Source organism: Orbicella faveolata, unplaced genomic scaffold (assembly GCF_042242905.1).
Source record: "Orbicella faveolata isolate gen_17 unplaced genomic scaffold, um_ofav_v1 contig_46, whole genome shotgun sequence".
NCBI lineage: Eukaryota > Metazoa > Cnidaria > Anthozoa > Scleractinia > Merulinidae > Orbicella > Orbicella faveolata.
Window position 1 is genome coordinate 16,325,001 of NW_028301576.1, and position 12,500 is coordinate 16,337,500.

General features: G+C 41.8%; 1 protein-coding gene and 1 pseudogene across 1 annotated transcript in view; one reads left to right on the forward strand and one right to left on the reverse strand.

Annotated features, from left to right (window-relative positions):
• The window catches only part of LOC149098643 (uncharacterized), a 3,380-nt gene extending 2,855 nt beyond the window's left edge, over positions 1-525 (reverse strand). Inside the window, exon 1 of the mRNA XM_089276716.1 lies at positions 388-525. Coding sequence (XP_089132842.1) covers positions 388-525 — 138 coding nt within the window. The remainder of the gene's footprint in view (positions 1-387) is intronic.
• Positions 526-2,700: 2,175 nt separating this feature from the next.
• LOC149098644 (uncharacterized) lies at positions 2,701-7,150 on the forward strand (annotated as a pseudogene).
• Positions 7,151-12,500: the final 5,350 nt, after the last annotated feature.

Consider the following 12,500-nt stretch of genomic DNA (forward strand, 5'->3'; position numbering starts at 1 on the left):
GAGGACTTTCGAGGAAGACCCGAAGATGTTTCGATCATAATTTAAGTAACAGAGACAAAATTGATACCAGTGAAATCATCGATATCTTGACTAGTGAGGATATGGAAAATACGCCACCCGAGTTCCGGATGAGGGTTCGTATGAATTTTACGAGTGGTGTATTTTCCAGTAAAACACTCTTGCCTATATAATAAAAGGAAGTACCCCCTCCCCTCCGGGCTAGCACCATTATTGTTAATTTTCTTTCCATGGTGGCGTGACAGAGGCGTGACTTTGCATCGTGCATTGCATGCGCAGTAAGGATGCGCACAAACAATTAGCGCAAAGCAAAAGAGGTCGTGAGAATGTTTAAGTCTTATTGGAAAGGACGCAAGGTTTGCAATTTTAAAGTTGTCTCTTACTTGCTCTTTTGTTGTAATTTGAGAGATACAGCCCTTCGTCATAATCACGCTCGTATGGTTTCGCCAGAACCAATGCCACTTGAAGAATGACCAACGCCAAAATCATCTTATCAACGCACGTCATGTTGACTGAAATGAAAAACAGTTATTTCAGTAGGCAAAATGATCGACGCAACTTGCAATTGACAGTACATATACCCAGCCGCTGTTGTTCTCCATTCTACTTGCGCACATACTTTTAAAGAACCAGAAATACGCATCAATGAATTGGCAGGCAATTCTGCAGTAAGTAACCTCACAAATGAATCATCGCATGATCTGAATTAGGCGGCAACCGTTTTACACGCTCCTATGCCTTTCGCTGCGTGTGACAAATTGTACAATCAGTTGGGTGACAACAAGGATGGAAACACGTTAACTGAATCCGTCTGTAGTTGGCGATCTTAGGCTAATGAGGATGGCGACTCCCTGTTTGAGTTTCGGGCTAAGCTTCCAGGTAACTCGTAAAGAATGCAGGGCTTACCTTAACGGAGATCAAAGTCACTATTCAAGTTGAAGTACGTGCTGACTCAAATACCGGAGTGACCACTTGCTATTTGATTAGCTAAACGCTTGTCTTAGAAAAAATAACTGAACAAAGGGCGTACTAATCTTGTAAGACAATAGGTAGAAGGGCTGATGGGAAAGAGCAAATCAACAATGGCGGTATTAGGTTGGTGTCAGAGATTTCCTTTCTCCTTTCCCCCTCTTATCAACCCACAAGAAAGCTGTCGCGACAAGACATACCGGTACTTCGTTTAGAAAATCTGCAGACTGGGAAAACCGTTCAGAAACCAAAAAAAATGACCATGTTGCGCTGCAGCAAGTTCAGTCGGGCCACACAGCTCTTGTTAACCAATAAAAACAAAGACATGTAATTTGAACCACATTAAGTTTCTTTTGTTTTTAAAAAGAAATGCAAAGTTTAGAAATTATGCAAACTCAGGAGGCGCCTTCTCTATAAACATCTCAAAATATCAGCAAGGTCAACTTCAGGCAGGAGCTCATGACCTGTGGGCTCCTGCTCCAAGATATTCAGTGGTCAATGTTTCTAAGGGTCATAAATAACATTCGCACAAAATAGTTGTTATTCGGAGGAGATATAAACGTAAAAAATGAAAACGTCTAGAGGAGTGAGTAAAGTAACATTGGGTTGGGTCAGTGATTTCTTAGAAAGTGTGTTCGTTTGTTAGCCGGCCTCATGTTAGCTTAAAGAACCATGAACCTACCTGACACAGCTGAGGAAATTAGTAGCACTATTCCAGGTCAAGAAAAATGATCAACTCACTGGCGTGAAAATAGCAGTGAACTCTAGCTATTTAATCAGCTTGTTATGCTGAAACGAAAACTCTTCTTGGGAAATATAACTGAGCAATGGACGTTCTAATGTGGCTAGACAATGGCTAACCGAGCTGATTGGAAAGAACAAAATCAACAATGGCAGTGCAAGAGCGAGTTTCCTTTCTTCATTCCACCAGTTATAAAGCAACAATAAAGGTGTCAGAAAGATTATCTCCAAGTTAGTCCGGCCGAAGCAGGTTTCTTGGGCCATTAAACGTTTTTGGTCATGATTATTTTTCACAGCTATTTCCTTTTGTTTGGAGGAGCTATAAACGCAAGAAATGAAAATGTTTAGGGAAGAAAACTGATTCAGTTACATTGGATTGGGTCAGTGAAGTTTAAGAAAATAGGATCGTGAAATCATAATTAATAGAGCGGAATGGTTATGAAACTCGACAAAGTTCTTTGTTGAATGTTTTTGTTTGTTTTTTTTGGCCTTGACCGTGCACTAAACACAATAGTTGTTTACTTCTGACCGAGGACTGACTAACCAATAGAAATGTCTTGATTACGTAACTCATGCATAGTGTATGAACGCAAAACAAAAGATTGTGCACGGTCGTTGACCTTCCAACATAAATCTTTCCATCTTCGTTTGCTCCTTTGATGTTTGCCGGGCTTCATAACCACTCCTCTCTATTAACTATGGTGAAATAGGATTATGAACCTACCTAACACCGCTAAGGAAATAAGTGGCACTATTCTCTCTAGGGGGCTCTGCACAAAATAGTATGATGATTACGTAACACTAATATACCGCGTGCAGTCTGTGGCAATCCAGCACGTGTCTCAATGGTGTGGGGCCCTTATGTAAGGCCGCTCCCTCATCGCGATAGCTCATTCTGTCTTTTCAGTGTTACAACTGTTTTTCTTTTTTCGCGTTTCTTTTTCATGGTTTCATTGCTGCGCCGCTTTCCTTATGGCTGACCAGGTTTCTGTTGTACTTGATTTTGAACAACCGAAAGACGCACTAGCAGTACCCCCAGCCTAAACCGGGGCCTTTTAGGACGTTCGAAATGCTGTTGACGACAAGCAACCCGCTGTCGCGGTGCAAGTTCCCGTTCCTCCAGCTCAACCTGGTCCCGAACCTAATACCGACGAGGTAAGCAGTTCTTGTCTTTTGTTGGCCTGCTTTCGTTCGTAGGTTTTATGCCTGGGTTTGTCTCGCCCCTTACGCTGTATCGAATTTTCTCCGCCCTTTCTTGTGGTGAGTTAGTTTGACTCGCCGAAGTATTTATTGCAGTCTGTTTTGTTTTGTAAAGCGCTTTTGAACTTTTAGGATATTGGCGCTATATAAATATTTTATTATTATTATTATTAGTTTGTCTCACCGAATGTGTTGTTATCAGTTTGTCTTATCAAAGTATTATAGCGAGTTTGTCTCGCCGAATATACTGAGTTTCTCGCTGAAAAATTTTCTAGCGTATTTGCTCCGCTTGCGGCGTTAGAGTGAACTGGTCTCATTAACTTTTGAGACCTGTTCTACCGAGTTTGTCTCACTAAAAGTGCTCGAGTGGGTTAATCCCGCTCCAAGTGTGAGCGAATTAATCTCGCCGTGTTCTGATTTTCATTCTTTCTTTGGTTTAGAACGCCAATGCGTTGAAGGAGTTAGCGTTTCCTCTGCCCTCGATTCTGTGCGTCAGCTGACAAGCCACCCTACCCCCTGGTTGACCTGTACGTCCTTGCTGCTGCTCTCGAAAAGCTGGCGGATGTTTCACGGTAGAATGTTCACGCCGATCGCAAGAGATATGATGCGATCTTTAAACAGTGCAGACTTCTTGTCGATGAACCGCGCCTTCCAGCTCTAGATCGTTTTCACGTGACGTCATCAAATTCCAAAACCCAAAACTAAAGAGCCACGAAAATTTTTATCCTCATAAGGCATAAGGGGATCTAAATTTATTTCTGTTTACAACTTTTCAGCTCAATAGCGTGCTTGGTTTGGAAACCAGGGCCGTTTGAAGCTCAGAGTTATGGCGGTGCGTGACATCCTGCTTCGATCGCGTTTGTGGAAAAATATACACTTATGTAGTGATTTTTAGCCTTTTTAGGAGTTAAAGTAGTAGGAGAAGTGCATGTGTAAATGTTTCTTGGCTCAGTTCAGATAATCAGTCGCCTGGATAGCCAAAGTAAGTTCCAGATGTTTGGACTATTTTCCGGCCGCCATGTTGGTGGAGCACAAAGGGGGACAACCAACATGGCGGCTCCACACTGGGCTCTGTAAATTTGCGCAAAACATTTCGACGAATATCTGAAGTTTGGGAAAACGCAGAGACCAAAAACTTGGAGAAGTGTCTTCTTTACCTGTCTCCTATAATATTAAAATTTCTTGACTTAATCCTCTGAATAGTTTTCGAGTTATTTTTTCGTAGCGTGACAGTGAAGAGAAACAAGTAAGAGAAACTGGTGGCGGGTCAGATTCAGTCATAAGCTTTTAAGGTAATTCCCTTGAAATTGCTCTGCTATCAAACTTTTTTTAACTTGGCATAATTAACATTCATGATATGAACATTAAAAAAATGTAATAAAAAATGGGGTCACCGTGCTTGTTTACGCGCCAGCAGGCTCTTACTGATGGGGTATTTTTACTGGTTGCGTGTTAAAAATTCGAATCACCTTCATACAGAATTAAGTCTTGGTTACTTGAAAGACAAAATTTTATCTTGAAAGTAAAGCTTCTTTTATTCACACAAGCAGTATTGCTTCATTCACGCCGTTTTTTATTGCCTGGTTGTGGGACTATTGCACTTTTTCGGACAGTTCCGTGGTTAGCTTGAAGTCCTCGCCTTGGCTAAGATACACCCAGTGCGAAACTATTTTCCAAAAAAAAATTCATGTTCTACTATCAAACTTTTTTTCTTCTTCAAATATGTTCTTTATTAGACTGTTCTTAGCACATACTTGAAAAAAAAAAAAAAAAAAAAAAACGGAGATCACCGTGCTCGTTTGCGAGAAAAGGAGCATTTATTTCGCTGCCGAGCTTAGTTTGAGGGAAATCTCTTACTTTTTGTACGCGTACATGCTCATGTGCGCGCGCTAATGACGCAAAAATCGTGCGCAGTAGGGATGCGTAATGCAATACTAAGGAATTACCTTAAAATCGAGCAACCCGTCTCCGTCACCGCGTGGTCCTGTTCTTCAATTTGGCCAAGGAGGTCAGCCAGGTTCTATATTTTTTGGGCCCAATGTTCTCCACTGGATTCAGGGGCTGTAGGGGCGGGCGTTCAAGTCCCTTACGGGGCAAATGCTACCATTGTAAGAGTGTACGGCACTTTATTGCCAATTGTCCTATTAACAAGAAGAAACAATAAAGAATGTTTTGCTTGTGTATAATCTTCCTTTAAAGTTTAGTTCTTTCTTTACGTATATACCCGTTGCTAAGTTTTCCCTGAGCTTGGCTTCCCGGAAGGGGTTATCTTATACCCTTCATTGCTCTGTCCCTGGACGGGGTATTTCTGGATTGCCTCGCTTTGGGGTTTTTCTCCCCTTCTTAGTTTTTCCCTTTCATTTTAGGGGGATTCTAAGCGACTGAAGACCTTTCACTCCAACCCAGAAGAAGCTGCCCTCCAGCGTGTTTAGATTACATATCTGATTTACCTCGTTATGAGGGAAAACCGCATTTCCAAGTCACTATGGACGACAAGAGTGGTTACGATTACGTTGAGCTTTCTGAGGACAGTAGACAATGTTTTGGTCTGCAGTGGCAAGGCTGGTATTTTGTTTATAATACCATCCCTATTGGTTGGAAGGGTAGCGCATAGGTCTATCATTCCATTGGTATGGCTGCTACCAGTTACGTCAGATCCCTGGGAGTATGACAGACATATTGTATAGCTTTCCCTTCCCTTGAATCACGTGCATCTGCTGGGGATTGGTCAAATTTAGAGTTTGCTAATGTTGCCATTTTCATAGCTGCATCTGTTCTTATTTCATTGGAATATTCTATTTGCCTATCTAAGTCTTCGCTCATACCTGCTCAAGTAGTTAAATTCTTTGGATTCTTGGTTGACTCTCAATTTTGCGCCTTTCTTTTACTGGAGGATAACAAGCTTAAGCTCGCAACTTTACGTGAACACATTTTAGCCAACTGAGAGGTCTCAGTCAACACCCTCCAGCGACTGGCTGGTAAAATATCTTCATTTTGTATCGCGGTCCCTACGACTGTGCTCTACCCTAGGGATATTTTCCGATCCACCGCTGGCTTCGCTAAGTCTTCGCGTTTAGTTCGGTTGACGGGACCCCTCAGTAAGGAAACAGAACATTGGCCTTTCCTCGACTCTTAGGAGGGTTGTCTCCCTTGGCTTGATGAAAAACATTGTGGTCAAGATTTCCTCTGATTCTTCAGGTTTTGGTTGGGGAGGCTCCATCGTGCCACCGGCCATGCCACCTTTTGAAATTCGGGACTATTGGGTCAGCAGTACCAGATCTCTCCCGATTGTTGTTAAAAAAGCCCTCGCCTTTGTTAATACATTGCAGGCTGGTAAACCCTCGTTTCCAATGCGCGCATGGCTGTTCACACGAACAATATGGCCTTTTTACAGTTCTGGGAGAAACAAAGCGGTAAGAATGCGCAACTTAACGACGCTCTCAAGAAGTTGCACGAGACAGCCTTCGCCTTCAACGCAGTTATTTCCCTCAAGTATGTCCTCCCATCTTCTGTCAACCCCGCCGATTCGCCATCTTGTGTCCTGTCGGATCTGGATTGCATGCTTTCTAGGAATGTTTGGCAGAAGCTAGAGCAGAGTTTTGGTCCTCATACAATTGACCTCATGTCTCTGGATTCTAACGTTCAGAGTGATAGTGAAGGCGAAATGTTGAGACACTCCCTTTTTTACACCGCACCCTTCAGGAGTGAATATCTTTGCTCAGACCATTTCCACAGCCGAGAGTGCCTACGTATTTCCTCCATCTGTACTTGTTGGTCCACTTCTGAGATTTCTGCTGTAATCTGAGTTATGTCTCACCATCGTCGTTCCCAAGCTGCACCCACTTTCATTTTGGTGGCCTATTCTGATCTCTCCCATTTACAACTGGGAAGCAAAGGGGATTTGGGAATTCTCCTTTTTCCTTCACCTAAAGCAAGTTCTGCTACCCGGCCTCTCCCATGGGACCTTTTTGCCTTCAAAGTAGCAGGTGGAAAGTAGGAATTATTTCCCTTTTTTCTTTCTCAGTCCAGACGACCCAGAATTTGGAGACCAGCTGCCCCATGTCCACAATGCACCTATCTCAACGATGACTTATTTAACTTTTGTCAGAGGTGTGGATTTAGAAGGGAATCAGTTGCTGTAGATAATGCTCGAGACCTGGTGAAAGTCGACCTTAAGGATATTGAAGATCGCATTTCGGAACTTAAGAGCCACTGCCTGTAAATATGGAGAATCCGACGACAAGTCGGGAAATTCGGATTTTCTTTTATTGCGTCAAAAGACCCTTTCGGTGAACTATTTTCAGAAATATACTTTCAAAGTTCCAGCGAGTTCACATTTTGGTGAAATCTAGGAAAGTTCGAAATACCGCTCAATCAATCAAGATGGTCGATGCGTATCAAGAAATGGTCTATTGTAGTGGGTCCGTTTTGGTGATTTAACATAAACAACAGCCCTTTTGTTAAACCTAAACAATAGCCCTTTTGTTATTAGAAGCGCCGAGTTCTTTTCCGAAGCTTAGCGAGAAAACTTGAGATCATCGGAAAAATTGTCGGCATGACAAATTAACTACCTTAGGGGAGTGAGGAGCGTAATTTTTGTTATCACAAGATCAATTTCCACCGGGGGAGCCCAAAGGGACACTTGACCGGCTGTATGAGTATCGGCCAGACTCTCATCCCTGAATAAAGTAAGAGCTTTAGGCCTATTCCAAACATCGTACCACTGCCCTGCCGAACTAAATTCAAGAACTTAATTTGACTTAAGCACCACAGTTGCAGAACGTATATTTTTGTAATCGGCTATTAAGGCATGGCCCGCCTAGATTAGCCTTTGCTAGTTGCGGGCATGCACTTTTTTTGTAAAATATAAATTGAAAATAATAAAGCGTGTGTGAGACGTTTGAAACCATTCAGTTCGGCCAGCTGAATTACTTAGCACAGCAGGCCTTGCCGTGTCGCGACTTGGCTTCAAACGACGTGCTCTTGCAGGGCCGAACTGAATTCGTAGCCTGTTACCAGCTGCCGTTGCTTTCTATCATTTAAAATGGTCTTAAGCAAGGCAAACTTCGTCCCATCTTCGGCGACTGAATTAAATTCGACGTTTGAAACCACTGCCGTTCTTAAGTTGTCATACCACTACTGGGCCAAATTTATTTGAGTTCGTCTCTGCAGTAGCACGACGTTGGGAATAAGCATTAGCTTACAAGTTTGATTGGCAATGTTCGCTTTTATATCGCTTTAACTTGGCGAAAGATAAAATGATTTATTTACTTGTACTAGCATGACAAAGTATTATTAAACTTAAACTTAAACTTAAACGGCCGGGACAAGAACGGAAGTTGAGGAGGAGTGATTGATGTAATATATTTCTGTGTTAATAAATTTGGCCTTCATAAATTTTTTGACTTATTTTATCGTTGTGATAATATCAGGCAAGAGAAAAAGCGCCACTGTGCACGACGCTTCGTTTCTTTGTTTGTCGCGTCCAAAGCAGGCGGCGTAAGTCAAAAGAAAAGAAACAAGTGCGATTTCTAAAAGTCGATTAACGGTTTTGTTTTTACCTAATTAAAAAGTGAACAAAACAGCGGCCTCCGAAAGAGCAAAAGTTTACACAACTCAGTTATCATTAGTGCAAGCAAAATATTATCAAGTGATCGTAGATTTTCTTCGGATTTTTTTGCCTGTGGAAAGCGGACATGATCGTTCACAACAAGTTCAACATTAAGCTTACTTCGCACACTTCTGTAAACACGCATCCAGTTTTTTTGTGCCTCCTATTTTTCAAGCTCCTATGCCTTTCTGTTTGCCTCACTACAGAAAAAGCGTGAACAGTGCTAAGAGTTGTTTTTCGCTCGGTAGTTTTCACTGCGTGAAATGAGTAATTTCGTGGAATTTACGTGGCCGTGAAATTCCTCGACACTCGGCGAGTCCGAGATCAGAACGTGATGTGTCAAGAAACGTGACGTGTCGGAGAGTGCCATGTTCCTGATACGTACGTTGCGGCGTGTCAGGAAAAACCATGGCCTGGGTACGTCATGTGCGGCGTATCAAGGGAAGCCAGGACTCTGATACTTAACGGCACGCGGTTTTAGTTTAATCAGCCAAATTAAGTGACGGAGCTTATTTCTCGTTACGTGGAAACTAAAATTTTCGGACGTGCGTTTCGTTTGTTTGTTTCAGAATGTTCAAATACATACAAACAACAAAAACAACAGCAACAATAACAGAATGCTAAATAGCATTTTCATCACGTCCGACTACAATTTTATATTCTAGTATTTAAAATCTACTTATCGCAGGGCTCTTTTAGAATACTACCCTGGCTACTGAATGTAAAACCCTTGTTTAAATAAAGTGCTAAAAAAACCGCAGTGGAACATCCCTTCTCACCGACCTACGTGGTGGCGCAACTCACCAGTTTCGCAAAGCTTGAGAGCGGAATGCCCTAAGATCGGTTGCATGGGAGGACTTGCACCGGGACGCCAAACCCATTTAACGCTGCCGCGTATTTGATGCAAACCATGGAACCCTCATAGGAGGCCTCTGGCCGATCTTAAGCTTGTAAAGATTGAATATTGCAAAATCTATTTATTTAGACCGACTAGTGGTTTTCCATCATTGTGGTTACCACTGTTAGTCTGAAAGCATCAGCGCGTGCGTAATTAAAGAGAGTGCCCTCAACGAAATTTACCAACCAATATTTCTTCCAGTCGGGTTGTCAGTAAGATTTATAAACACAAATCAAATAAATGATTTTGGTTTATTTTTTTATTGCGTCACAGTGAAAACCCACGAGCTTTACCGGTTAACTTCGGCAAAATCCCTAGCTACCAATAACTAAAGGACTATCTTGTAACGCTTAATGCGAAAAGTTGGACCCGAACCAAAGACTATTTCTTGATGGTATGCCACAGTAAAGAGGGGATCAAGGGGAAGAAGATATGTTGGTCATTGACTTTTGTTTTATTATGCAATTTGCATAAATTCCATCGGCCATCTTGGTTGATTGAGCGGTATTTCGAACTTTCCTAGATTTCACCAAAATGTGAACTCGCTGGAGCTATAAAAGTATATGTCTGAAAATAGTTCATCGAAAGGGTCTTTTTGACGCAAGAAAAGAAAATCCAAAATTTCCGACCTGTCGTCGGATTCTCCATATTGATAGGCAGTGGCTCTTAAGAAGATCAGGTCCAGCAAACCCTATGAGAAACTATGTTCTGTGTCCGATGTAGCAGTCAACTGTTTTGTTTACGAGTAGATTACTTGAAGCTTCTTGAACGCCTGATCAGAATAAAGCCTTTGTCACGAGTAATTAATTCCATATTTAAAATAAATCAAGCGATGCAAATGCAGTGAATGAAGCCGGTGACACCGGTCCCATTAAATCCAACTGGCTGCTTATTTCCTACTTGAATAAAAGACCTATACTGATGTTAATGCACAGCTGAGTGTACTATGAAACCTTGAGTGCATCCATCGGTGAACTGTTCTCTAAAAGAGTAACTTATTGGTTTTCTCGCGCACTCAACCATTTCAACATCATTAGGATTACGTACATCAGAGACCGATACAAAATTTAGAATATTTTAAACGCATTAGAGCTTTTCCGTGTGGAGAATCTTACAAATGCCAACAGCATTTCACAACTTCAGACATGTAAATGGATGGCTTGTACGTCTCTTTCAATAAAGATTCGCACGCCCAGAAGTAAAGTGGCGTGATTTCGCTGTAAATTATATTCAGCTCGCTGCATTCGCAAATACATTATGAAGCCAGGTAAATATTAAAAGCAAATTGTTGCTACTCAGATGTAGAAGATCTTTACCGTTGTAATAAGACTAACGATTCGATCCATTTCTCGTTATTTCCATGATAGCAATGTCGATCGGATGCTTCTTCTTCGTTACAGGTCTTGAAATAAAGAAATACGGCTTTCAGTAAGAAATGTGCACAGTTCTAGCCGGTCAGCTCTTTGAAGGTTTTGACATGAAGTAACAGGCCCTTGTAATCGAACGGACGGGGAATTTGCATGTCTAATGTCATAATGGTGTAGCTGCATCTCAAAGGTTGTTGTGCGCAAAAAGCTCTATTAGTTTAAGGGCCTATTTACAAGTAGGGAGGGTTACCCTAGTAGGCGGGTTAACCCTAGCTGGAGGGCAAAGGACAGTCCGGGTTTACAAGCAAACTTTCACAGGTAGGGTACAATCCGGGACAACTTAATGCGCAGTTACACTCAAAGGGTCTGGAAACAATTAGAAAGTTAACCCGGGTAGGTGGGTGAACCCTACCTGGAGTGCTTATAAAAGTGAACCCGTCTGCCAGTGTAACCTTGGCACGCAGATAGGGTAACCCTACCCGGGTAACCCTAGCTGCCTTGTAAACCGACGAAGAAAAAAGAGGAAATGTTTGAGTGCTACAGTAACCCGCTTGTTAGGGTAACCCGCTTGCTAGGGTGACATCGCTTACTTCTCTTAATTAGGAAGCAGCTTTGGTCAGCTAAAAAAGGACGATTTCGTATACTTTTACCTGTTTAATCTTTTATTCTAGTGAAACATAGCTAGCTATTTAGGTGTTCAATAGAAAACTCCTTTCAATAAATTTCGCATGTTTTTTCATTTCTCTAATTTGTGCCTCTAGGCATCGCTAGGAAGCTAACAGAATTTCAATATATCGAAAGTAGACTATTGAAAGCAGTTAGAAAAATGTTTCATTGGGAAAATTTAAACTTTTCAACCCACACCGGTTGTTGTTGAAACGGTTGATCTCTTTTGAACATTACCATTTCTAGCCTGTGGCACAGCAAGTGTTGCCCTTTGTTACACATACCAGCATGCAAATTATGCATCGCTGCCACAGGGATGCGGGCTATTTATTCAATCATGCTTATTAAAGTGGAACTTCTTGTGTGAGAGAAATATCACTGAGGTGGCATGGATTTTAACGCGGTAAGTGACGATCTTTTAGTAATGTTTTGTTTTTATTAATCTATGAGATTAATCAACAGCTGTAGCCTCGCTACTAAGTAGTGAAAAGTGGGATTACAACAGTTTTGCAACTCTGTATGTATTTGTGGTGATGTAGATAAAGTTAGCTCTCGTCGTTGTTGTTGTTATGAGTACATGGACGTTTACAAAGTCAGCACAGCTAATGGAATGCATTAAATTACGACATTGAGTATAAGAGGACGATTTTTGAATTTAAAACCAGTGACGTTTCCAGAGCCCTCGCTCCTCATGTAGGTTTGTTAGGGTAGCTCATGGGATGATTTGGGTTTTTGACGCGAAAAAGGGGACGCCTGCAAACTAGAATTGAAAAGTCGTACTCGTGCTCGATCTCGAACACGTAGTCAAATCTAAATTAAAGTACCCTATTAAAGTTCCCTCATGTCTAGGCTAGATTTATCGCCCGGTGTGTCACCCTATGCATGAAGTGTTTGATTCCATTGTATTCGACGATTTTTACGCGACTTTGAATGCTACGGAGACATATCGTTGCTGACGTAGTGTAAGTGTGCTGTTTTCTGCGATAAGTGGACATGACTAAATGTCAGTCTAGATCTGGAGAAATGGCAT